The 25000-nt window shown below is 34.8% G+C and overlaps 1 protein-coding gene across 1 annotated transcript in view; it reads left to right on the plus strand.

The window, feature by feature from the left end:
* LOC115217806 overlaps positions 1 to 25000 on the plus strand; it is a 549517-nt gene that overhangs the window by 493136 nt on the left and 31381 nt on the right. The window contains exons 9-10 of the mRNA XM_029787489.2: positions 1 to 45; positions 15431 to 15448. The exon at positions 1 to 45 is cut by the window's left edge and continues 63 nt beyond it. Of these exons, the coding sequence (XP_029643349.2) occupies positions 1 to 45; positions 15431 to 15448 (63 nt within the window). The remainder of the gene's footprint in view (positions 46 to 15430; positions 15449 to 25000) is intronic.

A 25000-nucleotide genomic window follows, 5' to 3' on the forward strand; every position in this document is an offset into this window, starting at 1 on the left:
TGCAAGCCATCATTAATTACGGCAAAACTGATGACTATAGACTCTGTAAGTATAGAACAACTGATCCAGCACACCGAAAGAAGAGCAAAACTCATAGCATCCTTATTCAATGGAGAGGGAAAGTAGCAGTCAGATAGCTTTCACTTAGAACTAGAATAACAATCAGTTGAATTTCAGATGACAATCACTGTTAGGTTATGACAGTAATTAATGAAATTTGTAAGTAGATAAATAAATCTTTATTTGAGATTAACTGTTCTCAAAGCACCTCACAAACAGCTGTGAAGAATATTATGTAAATGTCAGGTTTTCAACCCCACATTTCCATTCTATTCTTTATAACTGAATATGATGTGCTTCAAGAATCATTATTCTAAAAATGAATTACTTCACATGTTCTCAAAACTTTATAAAATTCCTTTGATATCAAAACAAATAAATAAAGATACTCCTGCCCTCAAACTCTCTGAACCCTCTTGATTATTCCTTTTGGTGGGACTTGACTCTTCACCAAAGTTCAACTCAGAAAGATTGTATTTAAGATTCTATCACAAATGATAATTAGTTGTTTTAGCACCAAACAATGTTTTCATAAAATATTAATATTAATAAACACATCTTTTAAATAAAATATTGCTTAACAGTATAATATATAATTTTTTAACAATTCATAGTCTATGGTCAGTCATGTAGCTTTTGTTTCTTATGCTGTTTAGTAATCAGGCTAGTCCTGAATGAATTGTTCCAGCCATGGCTACCCTTTCAGAAGTTATAGTGTTTTTAGAACTACATTATTAATAGAGTCTTTCATTTTGTTTTTTAAGATTATAGTGTGTGATATTAAGAATATTTGGCTGCTAATACTAGTAGGTCAAGTTACCATAAATAGATAAGAGGAAGAAGCTTCCTTTTAGCTCCTAATTCATATAGTAAAATTATATTGGTAATCTTTCAAAATAAATTGAAATTTATACCATCCAGTAACCTCTTGTATAAAACTAATATTAGATGTAAACTATTTAGATTATGTTTCCTTCACACAGGTTATTACTTTTTTAACTGATTAATTCATTACAAAGCTTTAGTTGAGACATGCAAGGTCTGATCAAAAAGTCCTGGGACTGATGTCATGGTAACAGAGCTAAAGTGCTCAAAGTGAAGCCACTTGGCATAGTTTCACCCTTGAACTCTGTCACACATGGCCACTAAGTTATAACGTTCTTGCTCACTTCCATTGTTTATAGCAGTGCTTAGAAGTAAAGTGTGTGGTGTGTGGTTGACTCACCGAGAAAACTGAGCAGAGAATCTGCATCAAATTTTGCCAAAAGGTTGGTGACACCTTCACAGAGATCTAAGCAAAGTGGCAGAAAGTGTATGGAGAAGAGTGTATGAGTCGGACACGGGAGTATGTGTGGCTCAAATATTTCCAAGATGGCTGCTATAATATTGACAGTGACACATGTTTTGAGAGACCCACAACCAGCAAAACTAATGAAAACATCACAGGTGTGTGTGCAGCTGTTCAGAAGAATCATGGAATCATCGTGTGAGAGTTGTTGGAGGATGTGAACACGAGTTACAGTTCAGTTCAGCAAATTCTCATTGAAGATTGGTGTATGAGACATGTGTCTATCAAGTTTGTATCAGAGCTACTTTCAGTTGCAGTAGTTTTGGGCCAAACACAACGACCCCTTGATCTGACAAACACCATATTCCCCAGATCTCACTTCTTGAAAGGAACAAGATTTCAAGGCATCAAGGAAATCAAAGAGAACATGATGAGGCAGCTGCCCATGATGCCAAAAATGAAGTTCCAGGAATGCTTCCAGCAGTGGAAATGACACTGGAGAAGGTGTGTGGTATCAGAAGGGAACTACTTCAAAGGAGATGAAATGCTAAATTGTTATGTGTTGTGGTTTTCTTTTTATACACCAGTCATGATACTTTTTAATCAGACCTCATATTTGGAGGTTATTTCCCTTTTCAAAAACTACAAAGCCTGGCATATCTTAAAATCACTCTTTTGATACGGTTTGAATTAAAAGTTATGAGCTGTGTAATTAGATTATGCCTACTGAATCAGCTCAACATCTAATTACAGACACAGACAACATCATCATCATCATTTAATGTCCGCTTTCCATGCTAGCATGGGTTGGACAATTTGACTGAGGTCTGGCGAACCAGACTCCAATCTGATCTGGCAGAGTTTCTACTGCTGGATGCCCTTCCTAACGTCACCCACACTGAGATGGGTGATTTTACATATCACAAGCACAAGGGCCAGTTTGGTGGTACTGGCAACGGCCATGCCCAAATGGTGCTTTTTACGTGCCACCTGCACAGGAGCCAGTCCAGTGGCACTGGCGACGACCTCACTCGAATGTTTCACATGCCACCAGCACAAGTGCTTGTAAGGTGACGCGGTAACGACCACGCTTGAATGGTGTATTTAACGTGCCATTGGCATGAAAGCCAGCTGGTTGCTCTGGCAACGATCTCACTCATATGGTACTCTTTGTGCTCCACTAGCAACTGATGCCAGTCACCAAGTTATGAAAATTCCAATAAAGTCATCTGAGATTGATTGAATTATACCCTAAGCAGGAATAGGGTCAATGTAATCCATCGACAACTTTAAAAGCACCTCCTAGCTCTTGAGTACTTGAAGAAGTTCACATTGTCACAAGCAAACCAGGCCTCCAGTATGACCATCAATAACAAATGCTTTGTAGTTTCTCACACCCAATTAGTGTCAGAAGCCATACTCTGACCTCATCTGACTAATCCATAATAATAATAATAATAATAATAATGATTATTTCTGCTATAGGTACAAGGCCTGAAATTTGTTGGGAGGGAACTAGTCAATTACATCGGTCCCAGGGCTCAACTGTTAAAGTTGGCCTCAGTGGAATTTGAACTCACAATGTAAAGTTGGTTGAAATGCAGCTAGCAATTCTTCCAGTTCACCACCTTAATAATAATAATAATTATTATAATAATAATAATAATAATAATAATAATAATAATAATAATGATGATAATAATAATATAATAATAATAATGATGATAATAATATGATGATAATAATAATGATAATAATAATAATAATAATAATGATGATAATAATAATGATGATAATAATAATAATAATAACGATAATAATAATAATGAAAATAATAATAATAATAGTGATAATAATAATAATGATAATAATAATGATAATGATGATGATGATGATGATGATGATAATAATAATAATAATGGTTTCCATTTCTGAAACAAGGCCAGCAATTTTGAGGAGAGATAAGTTTCGATTACATTGACCCCAACGCTCAACTGGTACTTATTTTATCAATCCTGAAAATTTTAACAGTAAAGTCAACCTCAGTAGAATTTGAACTCAGAACATAAAAATGGATGCAATATTACTAAGCATTTTACCCAGTTCAGTAACAATTCAGCCAGCTCACTGCCTTGTTAGCTAATTTAGTTCACATGGCATGGGTTTGAACCAACAACCTAAGGATAAGGATTACTATGTGCTACCAATTGAGCCACCATGAGAACACAATAATAATAATAATAATAATAATAATAATAATAATAATAATAATAATAATAATAATAATAATCATCATCATCATCATTACTTTTGAAGACAGCCTAGGATTTTAAAATCTATTTATTATCTAATGTACTTATTGCCGAGGAAAATCATTGAAAATAGCAGTGGTGATGGGTGAGATTTCAAAATATTGTGCTCACAAAAGAAACTGAATAGCAGTTTGCTAAATTATAACCTTGTCTCATTCATAGCAGCATGAAAAAGTCTAGAATGATAAAGATTATAATAAACCATTGTGATTTATGTAAATAGATCTCCATTAATGTTTCACAATCATGTTATACAAACAAAATATGAAAGAAACTAATTAGGAATTTTACATCAATTAATTTAATCACTCAGATACCTTTTTAGATTATTTTCTGCAAAAATGAGTTGGGGATGCATTAAAATTTTAAGGCAATATTTTTTGCAAAAGTAATAGTCTGTGTGTGTGAGTGTGTGTGTGTGTGTGTGTGTGTGTGTGTGTGTGTGTGTGTGTGTGTTTCTATTTTTAACAACTAAAGTGTAGAACTATAAAAACTTTACAAAATCTAAATTTCCAAATAAATTATCTCTGATATGGTTTTGTTCTTCTTCTCTAGTTAGATTCCAAATGGCATTTCTTCCTGCGTTTTTCCACAATGCTTTCTTCTGAATAGTAGCATTACTGCACCACTTATTTAAATGATTGTGTGTGCATGTGCATACACGAGTGTGTATGTGTGTATGTGTGTATGTGTGTATATGTAGATGGAGGAATAAATGTAGATACCTATATGTAAAATAAGGGGGAATATTATTGTTTTTTAGTCCCAAGTCAACTCTGACTGAGCAAACCTGTAACAAAAGGGTTAAGCCATAATCATCCGGTCATTATGGGGGTGTCTAAGACTACACCACATAATCTGCCCTTCTTTTTAAACAGTGGATTATGATCTGGTGGAGATCTGCATGTTTTCTCCAGTATGACCATGTAGAGGCTCACCCATTTACTTCATAAAGAGGCATTGATAAAGAAGCTGCTGAATTTCAAAAGTTAGCATTTACCATTTTAAGTTTCATAGCTTAGCAAGAAATTTCAGAAATCCACTGATATTACAATTCTCTTCCACAAGGTTGTCACAGAGCTTTGAACCCTTTATCACAAACTGTTATTTAACCCATTTCAACTCTAATCAATTATTCTAACAGTGACCAGCCTGTGTGGGTTTTTTTTATTGTGACACTTTGTCTAGCACCACAGTTATCCCCTTGTGCTTTATTCTTAACCCTTTCACTGGGAAATTCAACTTTATGGTTATTCTAGTAATGATGTTAAATATCTACAAAAATAGAATTGGTATTTTCTGCAAGCCTCACTAAATTTGAGACATTTCAACAGACAAAAAAATTCAAACATGACATTCTTTAACTAAAAATACATTGGTAAATGAAACTGCTTCCACTGTTAAGTGTAGTGAAATTTTAAGTGGATATATCTGATTTCTGCAGTCAGAGTTAAGACAGAGGGAGATTTGGCTGCTATTTTAAATAACAGAGTAGCAGCCAAGTAGATGCTCTTTCTTTGGCTCATATGTGTTGTTATTGTTGTTTAACCCTAATGAAAAGCCAAATGATGAAAACCATTCTATGATCCCTCGAAGAACTATATTTTCTTAAGGTGGCAGTGTATAGTTTCGTAAAGAATCTGATGCTATTTTTATAGACTGAATCACCATGTAAAACAACCTGTTTTACAAATTAATTAAACTTTACCCAATTAACCAATCATCTGTATATCTTATTTTTAAAAAACTACATCTACTAAACATTCTTATATTACACCAAACAGAATACAGGTTATAGATTGTGTGGCATTTTTTCTTCTTTTCTTTCCCATGCACACTCTCACCAAAATTCTGAACTTGTTTAACAGCTTTTACTACCAGAAACCCTCTTTAGATAGTCTACCTCTTCTAGCATTTCTGATTAGATGACATTCTGGATGAAAATTGAGATGATATTTTATCATTTATTTTTTTTCCGGTTTTCTCCTTCTGATATTTTTAGCCTTTGTCTCTAGAATAGATACACATCTGTTGTTCTTATATTGCTATCACTAATGTGTCTTTATTGCTTTTGTGAAATAACTCTCACTGTTTTATTCAACGTGAGCCCCCACCACTGTTTCTTGTTTCTTATTTTCTTTTGTATCTTACTCGTCACAACTTCTGCAGTTGGTGACATTTACTAATCCCCACCCCTCAAAATTAATGGCCTTGTGCCTAAATCAGAAACCATTATTATTATTATTATTATTATTATTATTATTATTATTATTATTATTATTGTTATTGTTATTACTGTAATTATTATTATTATTATTATTATCATTGCTGTTGTTGTGACCTTGTGCTTACACAAAAGTCATTAATGTTACATTGTTGCTTAACCCCAGGTCAACTGTGATCAAGCTGGCTTATAATCAAAGACATCTCAACCATGACCATCCTTTCTTTTCTATATATCAAGGACTACAATGTCAAATACTATCCTTCCTTTTAATTTATATATCTTTTTCTTAAATATGGCAGAGTGTAATCTGAGGGCATATTCGGTTGCTATTTCCAGCAGATTGAGCAACTGCATCGGGGGTTCCTCTTGTTGGCTCATGTGGGTTAAGTAAGAGATCAGTTCCAAATGGAATCTTGGACATTGAAGTCTCCAACGTAAGATTAGCTCACAATGGAAGAGAATGGATGGTATTGCAGTTGGTGGGGTCATGAAATAGTTAGGTATTCATATGAGAAAATGAAAGAGAATTAGAAAGTGTTGTTATTGTTGTTTATTGTTGCTACTATTGCTATTGTTGCTTAGCCCCAGATCAATCCTGACTGAGCAAGCTTTGTTCAAAAGTGTTCCAGCCCTGAACATCCTATCTTTTTTCAAAGATGATAGGGTACATTTTGAAGGGAAATCAATTGCTATTTGTGTCAGGTCAAATTAACCCTTGATGTTCAAGAAGTTTGAATGCAAGAATTGTATCAGAACCCAACCCATGCCAGCATGGAAAGGGGATGCTAAATGATGATGATGATGATGATATATATACATACATACAGGGTGCAGTGAATAAATTATTGTCTGAATTACACAAAAATGAAGATAACACTGACATCTCATTTTAACAGATATATTTACCAAAATTACATAAAAATATCTTGAAATACTAAACAGTAAATTTATTCAATAAAATCGCCATTGGCTTCAAACATGGCCTTCAGACGACTTTGGAATCTCTTGAAACTCTTCTGGAAGGTCTCCTTGTTTAAGTTGGTCAATGCTGTCATAATCCTTGCCTTCAGTTCATCTTTGATGTTGTAAGGAGTTGTGTTGGTGCCCCACATATAATAATCAAGGGGGTTGCAGTTTGGGGAGTTAGGTGACCAGATGTTAGGGGTGACTTGGTCACAGAAATTGTCTGACAGCCATGACTGGGTTCTCCTGGTTGTGTGGCATGGTGCAGAGTCCTGTTGCCAGATATAGTGTCATCCAGCAACCACCCTCTTGACCTAGGGCAGCATTGCTACCTCCAGGCACTTGATGTATGCCTCTGTATTGAGTTTGAGGCAGTGTGGGAAGATGAATAGATGCATAACGTCACAATCCCTAGCGATCACCCCAAACACCATCACTATCTTCCCAAATCCTGCTGCCTTTCACATGAAATTTGTTGTCTTCCAAAGTTGTCTTGGTGTATAAGTTGACCTTCGCTGTAAATTTAGGTCTGAAAAATTCGACTTTGCCAAAGTTGAGTTGACAGATCTTTGTATAAAAAGTTTGTGTTTATACATTACTAGAGTGGTTTAGTGATGGAATCGGCAAAAATAAATTCATTGCTACACATTGCAGTATTTTCTGTAAGAAACAAAGCCATTTGGAATATTTGTTTTTTGCAATGTTGATGTTTAGTTTTTACTGTTTCTTGTATTATTAGCACCACAATATTGGCAAAAACTATTTCTGCATCCATTAGCACCACACTTATTTATTCTCAAGCTTCACTTTATCCAAAGTTACCTTTGAATGCTAAAATAATAGTCTTTCCCGGTGGGGTTGGTGATTCCTACAGGAATAGTAAAGCAACATGGCTGTTGCCACATAATAGATTGTTTAGTTTAGTTCAAAATAACACAGATTTTTCTCATCACAATCAAATATTGCAGTTTCATCATTATTTTCCAGATCCCATACAGTGTCTTTGAGCTTTTTTATTAAATACATTTTTAATGTTGCATTTATATCTCTGTTAATTATCTTAACGACAGATTAAGTCACAGATTTCGTCATCAACTTTTATTGCTAAGAGTGATGAAGCTCTAATCCACTTATTTGAGCTCAATTTCCAGGGCCCCTGGAAGAGATCCTTATATATAGCCAAGGGAACTAACCCATTCATTTTCCTAAATTATTTGGTAAAAATGAAATTGTATGCTTATTTCTTAGTATTTGAACTGTTAGAGTTATTTTTGCAATTTATCTAGTACAACCCTTAAACAAGTAAATAGTATTTTCCTAAACAATAGATCCACTTATTTTGATTAGTGACTTATTCACGAATATACCAACACTAGCGCCCCTGAGGGTATTATTCTCTGGTAACACACAAAAGCCCTTTTCAGAGTTATTTACTTTGAATTGTTATTATCTCATACCTGATTGGCCTGTTATTACATAACATGCTTCACAATTTTAGTATACATACCTTACTAGTATTTCCTCCTATGTTCTATATACCCTGGAAAAGCATTAAAGCCTTTTTCAGAGCTACTTTTGGAATTCTTACTATTGGGTAACTAATTTCAATGTTATTACATAACTGACTTCACAATTTGGGCATTCATAACTTATTGGGAATTCCTAAAAACAAGATCCTGTGTAAGACAGTTCAGCATTCTCTGTAAATGCACAGAAACCGTTTTAAGGGCTACATACTTTGTATTGTTGTTATTGGATTGGTAAAACAATTATGAAAACGAAACCAAGGGATAAGCCCCGCTTTCCTCGGAATTACCGGGTATGTCAGCTAGTGTATATATGTGTATATATATATATATATATATATATATATATATATATATTATATATATATATATAATATATATATATACGTGTGTGTGTGTAGTGAAATGATAGTCATGGCACCCATTATATGCTTGGAGTGGTTGGTGTTATGAAGGGTATCCAGCCATAGAAACCAACCCATACCAGACTGGAGCCTCCTTCCATATTCCTGCTTACCAGTTCTAGTCAAACTGTCTAACCAATGCCAGCATGGAAAACAGACACTAAATGATGATGATATATGATGAGCTTCTTTCAGTTTCCTTCAACCAAACCTACTCAGTAGGCATTGGTAGGTCCAGGGCTATAGAAGTAAATTTCATGGAGGAGAAGAAAGGTTCTCAGCTATGTCTGTACCTATCTACATTAATATATACAGTGTGTGTGTGTGTGTGTATGTACATGTATGCGTATATCTGTGTATATATGTGCATAAGACCTATCCTTTTTGTACTCCCTATCCCTTTGTGGGGGTATTTTCTGGCTAAATCTGGTCAGCAAGTGGTTGATTAATTATGGTTACTTTATTTTGGTTTATTTTATTTATTTTCATTTCCTTTACCTCAAGTTAAAATGTTCTCATAATATGTATTTCTGAAATCTAAATGGACATGCTACGAATGAGAAATGTTTCTCTTTTCTCTATCATGTCAATGGTATAAATTGAGTTGACCCAACTTTCTTCAACAAAGTTAAATGTTTAATACCCAAAGATGTTCTGAAGAATAATCCTGCGCATTATCTAACCACACATGTGTACATCTACATGTATACTTCTGTGTGTGTAAGGCACTTTAGCATTGACAATGTAATTAAATAGGGATGACGAAACAGTTGTAAACATATGGAATAAATAGATTCTGCCTCTCAATTCACTTGAATTTGATCAATTATATATGTATCTATGCATATAATTATATAGGTGTGTTCTCTTCTGTTTTTAATTATTTAAAGACTTTCTCTGAGGAAAGAGCTGGTTTCTAACAAAGATACAAAGCTCCATCGTTAGAATGTAAATAACAAAAACAATGTCACATTTTAAACTTAAGAAAAATCTTGCACATTTTTACTGTTCCACTTACAGACTGTATTTGTAATATGTGAGTGAGTTGGTTGTTTCCTTCTTCTGAAAACCCAAACTTATCCAGACTTTCAGTTAGGCATTTACTTACATAACCAAGTGCACCAATTATTATCATTGCAAATGTAAATTTGTAATCTGGATATAAAAGCTGGACGTTTCAAAGCAGTCCTCCATAGTTATCCTCTTTCTCTTTTATTTTCAAAGAGATATTCATATCAACATCACAGCCTCTGACGGCATATATTTGTCCTTGTCTATCCCCAAACAACAATATCCAGCCTGTTATGCTTACAGATGTTTTGATGGGAATGTTCCACCAGTTTTCTTTGTGTTGATGTTTGTGTACATGTTCAATAATAAGGGGGTTCTCTACATTTATTCCAGGACAGTCTTTTTTCCGGAATTCATGGTATATTGTTTATGTGTTAGGGTCATATCGCATAGGGTGGTAATACCTTGATGGCATTCTTGTGCAGTTGTTAATCACATGTGTAATGTCTTCCACTGAAAAATGACATAATCTGCATGTATTAATTATTCCAGAGGGTGACAAGTTCAAAATGAAATTATGTCCTGTCGCTTAGAGCAAAGTACTCATAGATAAGTCTGAGAGAGAGTAAAATATTTAATCCATAATCATTAGTCCAACAAAATATACTTTGCTTCATCAATGGGTCGTGTATGTGTGTGTGCATGTGTGTATACACATACAACATGTCTGTATATATGTATTATGATTTTCCTAAATGTCTTAAGCCCTTATGAAGTTGCAGGATTCTAGTTCCAGAAGCACATCCAGAATGTAAAATGTGTAAAGTTTAACCCTTTAGCATTTAAACTGACCACATCCGGCCCAAAATATTCAATTTGTTTTATGTTCAGATTGACCGGATCTGGCTGCTTGCACCTGCCTAACAATCTCATTGTAAAAATAAACAACCACATCATTGAAATCTTGAAGCCATAAGATAATGCATGATTGATTCAAATCAATGTGAATAAATAAGCAAGACATTTGACAGAATAATGGGACTACGAAACGATTAAAGGAGTTCAAAAAATGTTAATTATTCTTACTGCTTGTCAACCAATTTCTGAATAAGCCAAATATAATTCTCCAACCAATATCTGACTTGTTTGCTTTTTGTATTTCCACTTTCATTGTTTTACTTCTTAGTTTACACTTTGCTGGTTGTAAGAAGTTAAAGTGTTATAGGGTGATCCCAAATTTTCACTGAGCTTGTGTCTATTCAAAAGCTTCATAGCATGGTCTTTCCTCTTGTCCTTAAAGGCTTGGGATAAAAATTGGCCCTTTTCTCATCTATTAGAAATACCAAATGTCTTCATACACTACCTGCCTGGCAAGAAACTCAGACACTCCCATGTCCCTGGCAATGGACCTGATTAACTTGGAGGGATCATTATCAATCATGGCCTGGGTCCCACCAACAAATTCAGGAGTTCTTTTATTATCAGAACGATCAGAGTGAGTTTTCTGAGCTGCTGTACCTTCATAATCACCATTAGACTCATCTAACTCTTTCCGAATCCTCTGCATTGCCCTCAGATTGACACCCAAACACTCTGAAATGTTCATAGTGGAGCTTCCAGCACATATGCCAAGCACTACAGCATGCCATTTCCAAATTTCTGGCAGAATGAATTGTGTCATGGTGTTGTTTTTCTCACAGACGGTGCCCAACTGACCCTACTATACTGTGTAGTCGACAATATATCAAAAACAAACAATGCGCATGCACAAAGTCAAAAATATAAAATAGCAACAATTTACCCATCATACCTTGTATGTATATGTTTTTATTTATATATATATAAAAAGGGTAACCACATACCGAAAATGTAGAAATAGCAGTCAAAAACTGCTTATTTCTATTTTCTACAAATATAACTCCACATATAACATATACATGTAACTCACATATGTAAAAAGAAGGAAAAATAACGAAAACAAAGTCTTCGGTCAGTTACGGACGCATTTCTGGGTTAGAATTATAACTCATTCCCGTCTTCAGCACAGCATTCCATTAGATTATAGATTTGCAAAAGCTATTTACCTACCTCTTGTATCCCGATCTCGTGCCACCAGATATAGCAGAAGATAGTCAGCACAAACCAAATCCATAGAGACAAATGAATTTGTATTTTCCCTCCAAAATTACCATGTGTGTTACAAAAATAGTTCCTCAGAAAGAGAACTGTGATTTGTCATAAGGGAGTGAAAAATTTTATTATTAATAATATAAGGGTAAATAATTATTAATTTTAAAATCAACAATTATTAGCGAGTAGTTTTTGGTATGGAAATATATTATCAGTAGGAACTTTTACAAAAAGTTCTTTACATATATATATATATATATATATATATATATATATATATATATATATATATAAATAGGGTAAGCAACAGGTTGCTTAGCCACATACCGAAAATTTAGAAATAGCAGTCAAAAACCACTTATTTCTATTTTCTACAAATATATATATATTATTAAGTAAAAAAAATGGAGAGTTTAAATGGATATAATTAACATATTGTTAATTAAGACCCCTATTAATAATATTTGATATTTATAATATACCTATTTATATTGAAGAGATATTTCTCAACAATAAAAGATATTAAACCAGTGTAACTTGGATGAAATCATCCCTTTAAGAGGTTAATATATCCTCGCAGTGACTATATATAAAGTTTTCCAGCTCAGCTCGGACAGGAAACCGATTTTGAGGTGATACTTTATGGCTGGATGCTTTTCCTGTCAACAACCATCACTTGGTTTTTCTAGTGATGGATTTTTATATTCGACAGGGCTTCAGAAGTGCAGAGTTAAAGGTCAGAAAGTCAACAAGGAACATCAACATCAGCACTCTAATAATACCTAAAATTCAGTACAGATAAGATTCTAAGTCAACTGAAGTCAACCAACTTATACACACACACACACACACACACAAACTACATTCATAGCTTCAAACCACATAGATGCACACATACAAATCACAAACATACATGAACTACAAGCCCATACACACACACACAAACAACAAACATACACACAGACACACCCAAACTACCAACACGGAAACCAATAACACACCTGCAAAAACACTTAAAAAGTGAAAAAAAGTAAAGTTTATTGTTAGCAACATATTTGAATTATATCAAGTGATGAATGCGGTTGGTGTCCACCACGTTCAAGATGCTGAGTGGAAATGCTTCTCCTATGAAACTGAACTTTCATCAAGTGCCAAGAAGTATTGGCAGAATGCCATCTCATCCCACAGGTTTAGCTGTTGTTGTTAGAGTATATGATGGAGATATTCATTGCTGAAGTTGTTGGATACGACCGAAAGCAAAAGCATAAAATGAACATACAATAATTCATAAGATAGAAAAAATATTATTGGTTTGTCTGTTATTTACAAATTATAAACTATCTTCATTATGATTCACTCTAAATACAGAATTTGATAATTCTGCCTTGGCAGAAACAATTCTGGTCAGTTTAACATTATTTTAGTCTTGGCTGGTAACACTGAAGTATGATGGTATTTTACTCTGTACATTGTAGACATCTTAAATACTAGATTCAAAACATTAGATATCAGTTAATGTAAAGGCAATGGGTTGGCATTTGTGCACTACTCTTTGTGGCCAAAATTAGATAAATACAAGAAATATCTATTTAATGGTTTCAACATTAGAATCATGATATTTGCAAATGTGAGCATTGTTACTTTATATATATATGTGTGTGGTGTGTGTATATATATATATATGTGTGTGTGTGTGTGTATATAACATTAAATTTAAAGACAGATACTAACCACAACTGAAAGAAAATTTATGTGCATAAATCAAAATTCTTACCCTTTTATTTTCAAAAACATATGCAAAAGAGTCCTTGGTAAATAAAGAAATATTTAATAAAACAGAACCTTATAACAATAGTGCTGTAAAGAATAGAAGAGTCCATTATGAGAGTAGCTTTATTCCAGTGCAATAAGATATAACATTACACAGTTTAATCTGCTTTTCTCTGTGTCAAAATTAATAAAGTTAAAATTGTTCAGGGCTCATTGGATTCAATCACATTTACTGAAAATAATCCCTAACACAAAACTGTAATAAGGTAGTCATCTATTTCGGTAAAGTAAGTTTAATTAATAACAATAATGACATACAAGCCATAAGGGTGATTGAAGAAAATTTCAAAAGATATTAATATGACCACAAACTTTTTATCGAAGTTATCATGGAAAAATATGAGTTACTAAACAATACAACTAATAATTTTAACATCTTTTGGGGAAAACTAATCCAAAATGATTACTTAAAAAATAGTTTTGAAAACTTTAATAGATGTCAACATTAAAAGACTTCTTCTAGCTATTGTAATTGAATGAGAAATTTAAATTAACATATAATATAATCAGATTTTCACATTGCAGGTTTTCCCTTATAAACTCTTCCAGATCAACAGAAATTAATAAATCACCTCTATCAGGACTACCACACTTCGTCAACAACTTCCCATTTTATTTTTCACTTATTGAAAAATAAGTGTTTTAAATATATGTGTGTGTTATTTCCTTTAATTGGACCTTCACATTCAATTAAGCATGAAATGCTTTAACTGAATGAGAAGACATAAAAAGGATGAGGATAATGGTATACATTTATAAAACGTTCACCATATATATACATACATATATAGTAGATGACCATGTGCATAGATAAGTTTGTATGTTGTGTAGAGAAAAGGGATCTGAAGTTCCAAGGTTGTCCCTTTATAATGATTTCCTCTTTTCTCCATGGCATGTAAACTAATCCAAAGTCATAAACTTTTCATTATAACTTTTACTGATGCAAGCCATTTCTGATTTTCTTAGACTCTGTTATATTCCTTTAAAAATACACGTGTGTAAGTGTGTGTGTGTGTTTGAATAAACAATGAAGAGGAAGTACCACACATCACAGAAGTTGTGTGTATATGTGTGTCAGTCTGTGTATTTTGTGTGTGTGTATCAATGTACACGTACACTTCTGTGTGTGTGTGTGTAATATAATATATATAAGCCTGTTAAATATTCTTCTCTACTGATATTTTTTCACACCCAATCAGTTATTAGTTTCAAATTTTGGCACAGGGCCAGCAGATTTGGGGGAGGAGCTCAGTTGGTTAAATCAACCCCAGTGTCCAACTGGTACTTATTTCATCAACCTTAAAAGGAAAAAAGCAAAGTTGGCTTGGCAGAATTCGAATTCAGAATGTAAAAATGAATAACCACTTTGCTAACAATTCTGTCAGCTTGCCATCATATGCCCAACCAGATATTGACAGCACTCTGCCATAGAATAAAAGCAAAGTTATACTCCCAATTCCAGAGAAAGCCTTTGCTCAAATCATAACCATCTGATTAATGCTTAATTTAGCATGAAACTTGAAGTTATGGAAAACTAGTCATATTTACTTACTCTATAATAATAATTATAATGATAGTATATACATATATATATATACATATATATACATACACACATAATTTTTAATTTTTTTTTTTTTCTTGAAAACTAATGAATAATGCATTCGGTCTACTTTCAGGTATAGCTGAAGATGATGGTAATGTATTAACATTTTCTCGTTTTGTTTTAACTCTTTGTTCATTACTCTTTTCTTTTCTTTTTATTTTAACACACACACACACACACACACACACACACACCCATGTAGCTATATGGTGCCATTTTATGTACGCCTATTTTCCATAAAGACACGGGTTGAATGAGTTGCTACAGTCAGAGTCAGCTCCTGTTCAGAGTTATTCTGCTCTTTTAGAAAAGTTGGGGCACCACATTCAGACATCTTATATGGCATTGGTTTCTATGGCTGGATGCTTGTCTTAACCTCTACTGCTTTACAGGCAATACTGGGTGCATTTTATTGTAGCACCAGCACAAGTGTAATCGTCATGTCCTCTATACAACTAAAGGGTCTTCTTCTCTGCTCTTTGTTGTTTGCCAGTCTCTTTACAGGGAGGATGCATTCTAACCCTGGCACCAGCACTATACGAGGGGCATTCAAAAAGTATGCAACTTTATTTTTTCCAACCAAAACTAATGCTGCATGGGGGGCAAAATTCTTTGGGTGCAAGGTGATACAACCCTTCCTGTGCAGGCATGAAAATCTTCACACTGGTAGGCCACGTCAGCTACTGGCCGTTATGCCTAGACGTGTAGTGGGTGCTTGTCAGATTTTTGTTTTCATACAAGATGGCCAAATGCACCAAGCAGAGATATTGCATCAAGTTTTGCCAAAAGCTTGGGGATACTCAAGCCCAAGCTGGAGCAGAAGATTCAGAAGGCCTTTGGGCAAAACTCAGATCCAGGGATGGTACAACCACTTCCAACGTGGTCACACCTCAGTGGAGAGTGAGGTGCACCCAAATTGGCCATCCACAAGCAGAAACAAGGAACCAATTGAGAAGGTTTGGCAAATAGTTATGGAAGCCTATCATGTAACGATCACAGAAATTAGTGACAAAGTGGGAATAAACACAGGATCAGTGCATTCCTTTTTAATGGAGGATTTGTGCATGTGGAGAGTGTCAGCAGAGAAATAAAGTTGGATAGTCTTTGAACACACCCCGTTGAGGCTGTTTTGCTTCCTGCAAGACCAAAGAGCCTTCTCTATTCCATGTTACTGCTTCAAGACAAACGCAACAGAGAAGATGAAAAAGATAGCAAATGTGTGAATGTGATTTGTTTGACAGAGCAAACAGGGCAGGAAGGGATGGAAGAAATAGAAATCAACAATGAATGAAGTAATTTGAGGTGAAGGTGTAATGTGTGTATGAGAGAGAGAGAGTGAATGATGACAATAAAGGTGGGTGATGGCACAACAGAGTGGTGGGTTTCATTGAAGAGGGATATGAGAGAATGATAACGAACTTCTCTCTGTTACACAGTTGTCATAATGACAGAGAGAGAGAGAGAGTGAGTGATAGTACAGAAGACTGCATACAAACAGGTACAACAGCCTACCTTTTTGTACGAGTAAGGCAGTGCAATGAACAAGCAAGAGAATCTGTATATATAAAAGGCAGGATGTGTATGCATGTACGTGAATGTAATTTATGCACATCCACAAATTAGCACGCATGTTGCTCCAATTTTAGGAGGACATTCATGACCCTAGCTGTATTTTCATCAACTTATTTTTCCCAGAGGCACCAGCAAATAGCAGTAAAAATAAATTTTCAACCAAAGCTTTTAACAATTTTCAAGTCAGAGAAATTACCATCTCTCCAAACAGGAGTTAAGTCCCCTTCTAGCGATGAGTAAGTTTTCGTTAAGATTTTTGTTGCTTTTTTTCCATCGAGGAAAAAAGTGTTTTGTTGATATGTAGGCAACACACACACACACACACGAACATGTATGCATACAAAAACATGTATGCAATAGGTGTACGTACATACGTGTGTGTATGTGTGTGTGTGTGTTGTCCATATATATATGTATATATATATACATATATATAAACCAATTTCAACGGATTTCACCCAAATTTGACGTCGATGTTACTTTGGTTTGAAATAAGAACTCGATTAGCTTAATAATCCTAACTTAATCCCGGGCAAAGCCAAGTTATACTGCTTGTGAGTGATATTTGAGAGAGTAATGAAAAAGGCTGTAGATAGGGTTATTAGGATATAATATAATAAAAGAGAAACCCAAGTTTAGATATATTATACTGCCCAACAGCCATTACCACCACCATTTTAACGACTGTTTTGCTATGCTTTACACATATTGGTGGATCATCACTAGTACCATGTCTTACCACTTATTGTGGTTCTTTGTCAACCCTTTTGTGAGGTTCAGTATCTTGAGATTATACTTTACCACTTTGTTCCAAGTCGTCTTAGGTCTACTTTCATAAGTTTCATCTACTCCAAACACTCAGGGATTTTTAATATAACTGACATTCTTCATACACATCAAATGCCCAACATCTGATGCCTCTTATACTCAGCTTTGCCTTATTTTGCTTCCTCGTTTATGCACACTAATATTACACATCCAGCAGAGCATGCTTGCTTCATTGCTTTCTAGCTATCACAAATCTTTCGCATTTAAGGCCCTCATCTTGCTGCCAGTTTGCACACCAGCAGCCTTACAATATTCTCTTTACTCTCAGAGAAACTCTTTATTACCAGCAGAAGTAACAGCTCTCTGAACTTTTCTTCTTCCTTCTTGACTTAGCTACTAAGCTTTTGGTACACCCACTTTTGCTACTAAGTAGATCACCTTGGCAACAAAAACCAATCAACTACTAAACATTTGAAATCATTTATTTCATGTATTTTCTTACTGCTAACATCTCGTCTGCATCTGATACAAATGAATCCTTCCTTCTCTGTCAGTTCTCTAAACCCACTATAAAATCTTGTGCTTCCATATTTTATACTGGTAACATCATACAGAATTTCTACCTATTCACTTCCTACATACTGAGTATGGCCATTTCCTAAATGACTGCAAGATCTTCTCTTCTTTATTACTCATTAAAACTTGTATCTTTGCCACATTTACTTCAATCCAAAGTTTTGTTTCCATATTTGGATTTCTTTTTTCTCCCCCTAAATCCATTATGAATTCAGTTATCATCAGCATACAGGAATTCCAACAAACAGCCAGTTTGAAACTTATATGTTTTAGCTTGGAGAACTTCCATGAACAGAAAACAGATAGCTGTACCCTGATAGACCCTTACCTGATGCTAAATTCATTGCTCACACCTTGTTAAGTGCACTGGTGGACAGGGTTTGTATGACCCTCACAAGCCAGTTATTTATCCCCAGTTTTCTTAGTGACCACAATACAAGAGAATCTGAAACCCTGTCAAGGGTCTCAATGCAACAGATGCCAGACATACAGGATTAAGGATTACTCCAAGCTGTGCTCTCTCTCTCTCTCTCTCTCTCTCTCTCTCTCTCTCTCTCTCTCTCTCTCTCTCTCTCTCTCTCTCTCTCTCTCTCTCAAAACTGATGGGCTGTATCCAATTTGGGATTATTCTGTTCCTAATCAATTATGCTATAATTACCTTTCATTTCTTTCATAATCTGTTCAATCAATTTGAAACCCCTGTAGTTGCCTATTATATGTGTGTGTGTAGGTGTATTATATATACATTATAGATTTATATGTGTGCATGTATGTACCTGTGTGTGTTTATGTATGTGTATTGTACCATTTTATCATAAAAATGGGTAAGAGCCCCTTCAGTCATGAATGACCATGGGATTGAACCTAGAATGTTCCCCTCCAAGGCACAAGTTTGGGCAGATTTATCTGTGAAAGACCAGCAACTGCCCATGCATACCAGCCTCTCCTCTGATTTTATCCCAGGGAAAGGCGATGGTTGATAGAGCTTGGCCCTAGTGACATTGCAACTCATTTCTACAGTTGAGTAAACTGGAGCGATGGGAAATAAAGAGTCTTGCCCAAGAACACAACACAGAGCCCGGTCCAGGAATTGAACTCACTACCTCATGATTGTGAGCCTGATGCTCTAACCATTGAGTTATGTGCATATATTTACTAGCAGTCATTAGACTGTTGGACAGAATACCTCATGGTACTTGTTCTGACACTCTATTCAAATCCTGTTAAGACCAGCTTGGCCTTTCATCCTTTTGTGGGGGGGATAAAAAAAGCACCAGTCCAGAGTAGTGTAAATGTGGAATTGTTGATGCATAGAACCGGATTCCCAGTGGTGTCTATTTCAGTTCTGTTTTCTAACCTCATTTTATTGCCCCAAAACTGTAATACATCTGTCATGAGCTGCAACCTTACAGATACTATCAGCAATTTAAAAAAAAAGCCAATTGAAACATAGTTTCCTTGGTACAGTTGGAAGATTCACTGTCTCTACTACCATACATGTGTGTGTGTGTGTGTGTGTGTGTGTGTGTGGTGTGTGTGTGTGTGTGTGTGTGTGTGTGTGTAGATGGTTCCAGGCAATAAGCATGTCTTTTCCTGACTGGCAAGTCAGCTTTTGAGAAGACTTGATTCTTAAGATTAGTTCTCCCTCTCATATGGAGTTGGTCTTAACTGCCATTTTGGTAATTATGATACACCTTCTACAGGTAGGGATTATTTTAATGAATCAAACATTTATGTTCTATGATATTTGATACACCTGTACATGTCTATGTTGTTTGAATATATACCACTAGCCACTGTGAGTAATTTCTCTTACCTCATTATTGCATGTGTGTGTGTGTGTGTGCATGTATGCATATAGCTATATATATGCATGTGTGTGTGTGTGTATATATATATATATATATAATATATATATATATATATATATATATATATATATATATATATATACACACATATATATATGCACAAACCTAACAGTTTGGTTCAGTTTATTTCACAATCATAGAGTTTTAGGTTCAGTCCCACAGTGTGACACCTTGGCCAAGCGTTTTCTACTTATAGCCTCTGATCACCTGATGCTTTGTGCATAAAATTGGTATAAAGAAACTATGAAGAGATCAGTTGAGGGTGTGTGTGTGCATTGCTTCCTTTAGGTGTGGTACCACCTGAGAACAATAGTACCTGTCTTCAATCAGTCCATTATAATGCCTCTGTGTGTGTGTGTGTGTGTGTGTGTGTGTGTGCATGTGTTTGCATATAAGTTAACAAGTACTGAGGGAACATAATTTTGGTGAAAAGTGAAATATTTAGCACAATTACTTCATATGCATTTGTTCAATTGTTCAATGCTCTGGTTTCATCTAAGAAACAGGCCTTGAAGGACCCAAAGAAAAAAATCTTACAATTATTTGTCTTATCTTAATAACAAATGAATTATCCAATATGGTTGCTCTGTCAAGTCTCACAGAAGATGAAAATATCTGGAAGAACTGTAAGAATCAGAGGCCATAATCAATTCCTTTGTACAATTTATGATAAGAAAACAAGAACTTCAAAATTGATCTGAAAATTTTTCTAAAGATTGATTCTAAAGAAAGGACCATAAATTTCGGATTGTGTATATAAGCTAATAGTCAGCATGAAAATAGTAATGGTGCATGAGTGAAGGTAGCCTGGCTTTAGGTGATAAACCTGATGCTTCATAGAAAGTAAAAAGTGAGCAAACTGGAATTTAGAGAGGCAAAGGATAGAGGAAGAAAATATAAAAGAAGAAATTAGAAATGGTTGTGGAGCTGTTTAAAAGAGAAGTGAGGGGGGGGGGCTAAAAAGAGAAAAACAAAAAGGAGGACAGGAAGTGAAAAAAGAAGCATTGGAACATAAGGGAAACTGCTTTTCACAATAAAGTAGTTCCCAATTGTGGTTTGCAATCTGGAGACTGAGCTTTCCAGTTCTCTAGTATGTACTTACCCATGAGAGGGCATCTTGTGAAAATTTTGATATTTGGAATTCAGGATCTTTAGGATCTTGAAGGTGTTTTACAATATGTACCCTTTCAATCAAACAAATTTGCACGTCTTGCTGCCATTAATAAATGCTTTGGGCTTCTTGAGCACTCTCCATTCAATGTTATATTTGATTTTACTGTCTTTTAGTGACTATATTCAGGAAGCTCTTAGATTTCCTAGACAGATATTTCTCAGTACAACACCATAATAATAAAACCTTTAAGTGATGAACAGTGAAAATCAGCGACTAATGTTCTCCAAACATGAAGTCATTAACAACATCTTAAACCATTATCTATTCTTGAGCAAGGATGTTGATGCAGAAAGAAAGAGGAATACTTTCTATTGACCAAGCATGCAACATTTCATCAGTTGCTTATGAGTCACCCTGACAGTGTGGAACCAGATTGCAGGGGGGGGGGATAAGCATTATGTCAATGTGGCTCAATTTAAACACCTGTTCTACAGCTGATTCTCGTTGTTCAGTCATCCAGGTAAAAAGATAATCATGACATTGGCAGACCATATAAGAGAACATTTCAGTAAACAAGAATCAGTGGGAAGGTTATGATAGTCAGGTATGGGGTGGGCTTAAATTAACCTTAAAATAGCACAAATTGATATTTTAATTTTAATTTTAAACCATCCTAAAGTCTGAAGTGAAAATAGTTTGGGTAAAAAAAAGAAATACACAAAGAAATTGAAGACAGATCGCTATGATGGTATGAATTAACATTAAGACAACACTATAAATTATTCTAATTATTAGAAGCTACTCACTGATCGTCCCAACCTATCTCTTCCACTCTGCAGATTCATGGCATCAAATTAATTATTTCATTTTTACCCATGTCTTGTTAAGCAGCAACCTGCATCCTCCGACATTCCATTCCTTACATATTTTTCTCAGCCAACTGCTTTACCCCGTTTCACTGCTTTACACCCTTTTCCTACCCAGACATATCTTTGTCTTTCTTCTTTTCACACATTTGCTTCTTCTCTTTGCACTTTCTCTAACTCTTACTCTCTCATTTTCTTCTTCTTCTTCTTCATCTCTTCCTTCCTCCTCCTCCTCCTCCTACATAGTGTGCTAGTGACTTGATTACTTGTCTCCCACTTGGTACTGAAGTGACATCACAATTTTATTGGATTTTACTTCTTCTAATACCATAACTTCTAATAGGATTAGACATTTACCTTCACGTCTTTACTTATTTGCTTAAAAGACATTGAAAAACTTGCAATTATAGCTTCCTAAACATAAGTAACATTATTTTCACTATTTATATTAACTATATTACTAACTTTACAAATTTCCTTTATTTTACTCACGAATACATTTTATATGTCTTTCTTTTCACTTTCTTTGCAGAGAAATAAGTTACAGTCTATATCTATTCCATATTTCACTCCTTTACACGTTTATACACACAGACACACACACACATCTGTCATAAAAAAAACTGTGAGTCCATGGAGAATATCAAAGATATCAATAAAGATAATAGAATCTACAAAAGGAATGGACATAAACATACATCAAGAAATATAATATGCTATAATCTGCCCCTTAAGTTGAAGGTAGCAAAGCCAGAGTTTCTTCCCCTTTTCCACAAACCCTTTCCTAAATAACATAAATACAATATTTAATTAATATACTATTAAAATATACACCTTCACTTTTCCTAATCTACCTCAAAATATTACCTCCTCTAATTTAACTATATTCTACCAAAATAGAAAGGATTAACATAGAAACAGTATCTATATATAATTCAAACTAGATATATAGATCCAGTTGCAATTGTAGTAATCCCAGAGCATACTCCATTAACTAGAATTGCCTACAAAAATATATATACAGTGCACTCTTACAACCAGCTCCTCTACAAAAGCTTATATAGGGCTTGCTACAAGTGATTTTAAGTAAAGATATTGTCAACATTTCCATTCATTTAGAAACCTTTCTAAGAGGAACATGGCTAATCTATCAAGCTATCACTACCACATAAAGTACTTCTATACCACCTTAGGATACAACATTCCATGGAAGATCCCAACAAAAGCATTCTACAGAGGCAATAGAACATACCACATTCTATGTACAAATGAAGCAACTTCTTTGCAAACTCACCACTTCTAAATCATGTCCTAGACCCAGAGAAATGATGTAACCAACATACAGTAAATTTGAACCTTATACCGCATTCAAATCTCTTCTCTATCATTTTAATCTACACACTTTTTATTTCATATTATTTTTATTCTTATTCTCAAATATAGTTTCATTTTATATCTCTGTATCATCAAAGTACCATCTGCTGTATCTATTCCACAGTTTAGTATTAACTCTAATAAAATCATTCCACACAAAAGTGGATTGGTAAGTTTTGCCAATCCAAACTATGTTATCATTTCATACTGCCACAGAATCATCTCACTTCAAACTTATTATTTTGTTTAGAAAATAAAATATTCATGACATTATTTTCATTATATTATTTACATTATAACTGCATTGCAACAGGTGTGTATCGGCATGTGGCTTAGTGCTTAGGGTATTTGGTCCGTGATCGTAAGGTTGGGAGTTCAATACCCAGCAGCTAGTTGTGTCCTTGAACAAGACACTCTATTTCAAATTGTTCGAGTCCACTCAACTGGCAAAAATGAGTTGTACCTGTATTTTAAAGGGCCAGCCTTGTCACATTGTGCCGCAATGAATCTCCCTAAGAACTATGTTAAGGGTCTGTGGAGTACTCAACCACTTGCACATTAATTTCATGAGCAGGCTGATCTGTTGATCAGTTCAATTGGAACCCTCGTCATCATAACTGACGGAGTGCCATCCAAGCACATGCTCACATCTCCATCCTGTCTAGCAATGGACAATTGCTTCATCCGTATAATCGTATCATTATTTATGTGGTTATCTTCTTTTATACAATTGATATTACTTTATACCTAATTCATTTTGGATTGAATAAATTAAATATAAAATAATATCAATGCTCTCAGGACCATACCAGTCGGGTGGAAAGAGGGTTGAGGTGCTGCGCAAACCTTATGGAACCTAGGAATTTTAGGTTGTGCAATCGCCAGTGAGGTAATTATTAAATGTCTGGTTGAGTAATTGTCTGGTTACTTGGGAGAAGTTCATAGTACAGAATTCCATTCCAATCCCACCAGACACAAAGCAAGACTTTTTTAGGGTGAAGACCCACTTTTGGGGTTGCTAAGGGTGGCTCATGTCACTTACTCCAGGATCACTTTCTCTGAACATTTCGGTAGATAATCCATTTCTTATCACCTGTCACAATTTGCTTTAAAAAAGGTGCACTTTCATTCCATTTATAAAGCAAATCACAGATAGAAATGCAATCCAGAAGGTTCTTCTCACTCAACTCATTTGGTACCAAAACATCGTAGTGATTTGTGTACCCAAGATTTACCAGGTGCTCATGAATGACAGATTTTGATAGGTTGAGGCTTTCTGCCAATTCTCGGGTTGTGCAATGTGGGTTATTCTCAATTAATGACTTCATTTGGTCATCATCGGTAGTGAATGGTCTGCCTGATCACTCTTTATCAATAAGGATACAATCTCCAGCTCGGAAACTTGCAAACCACTTCTGTACAGTTCTTTTGGACAAAGAAACGTCACTGTAAACTGCGCATATTTCTTTGGTTGCCTGTAAGGCATTTTTTCCCTTTACAGA

This window comes from Octopus sinensis, linkage group LG12 (genome assembly GCF_006345805.1).
Source record: "Octopus sinensis linkage group LG12, ASM634580v1, whole genome shotgun sequence".
Taxonomy (NCBI): domain Eukaryota; kingdom Metazoa; phylum Mollusca; class Cephalopoda; order Octopoda; family Octopodidae; genus Octopus; species Octopus sinensis.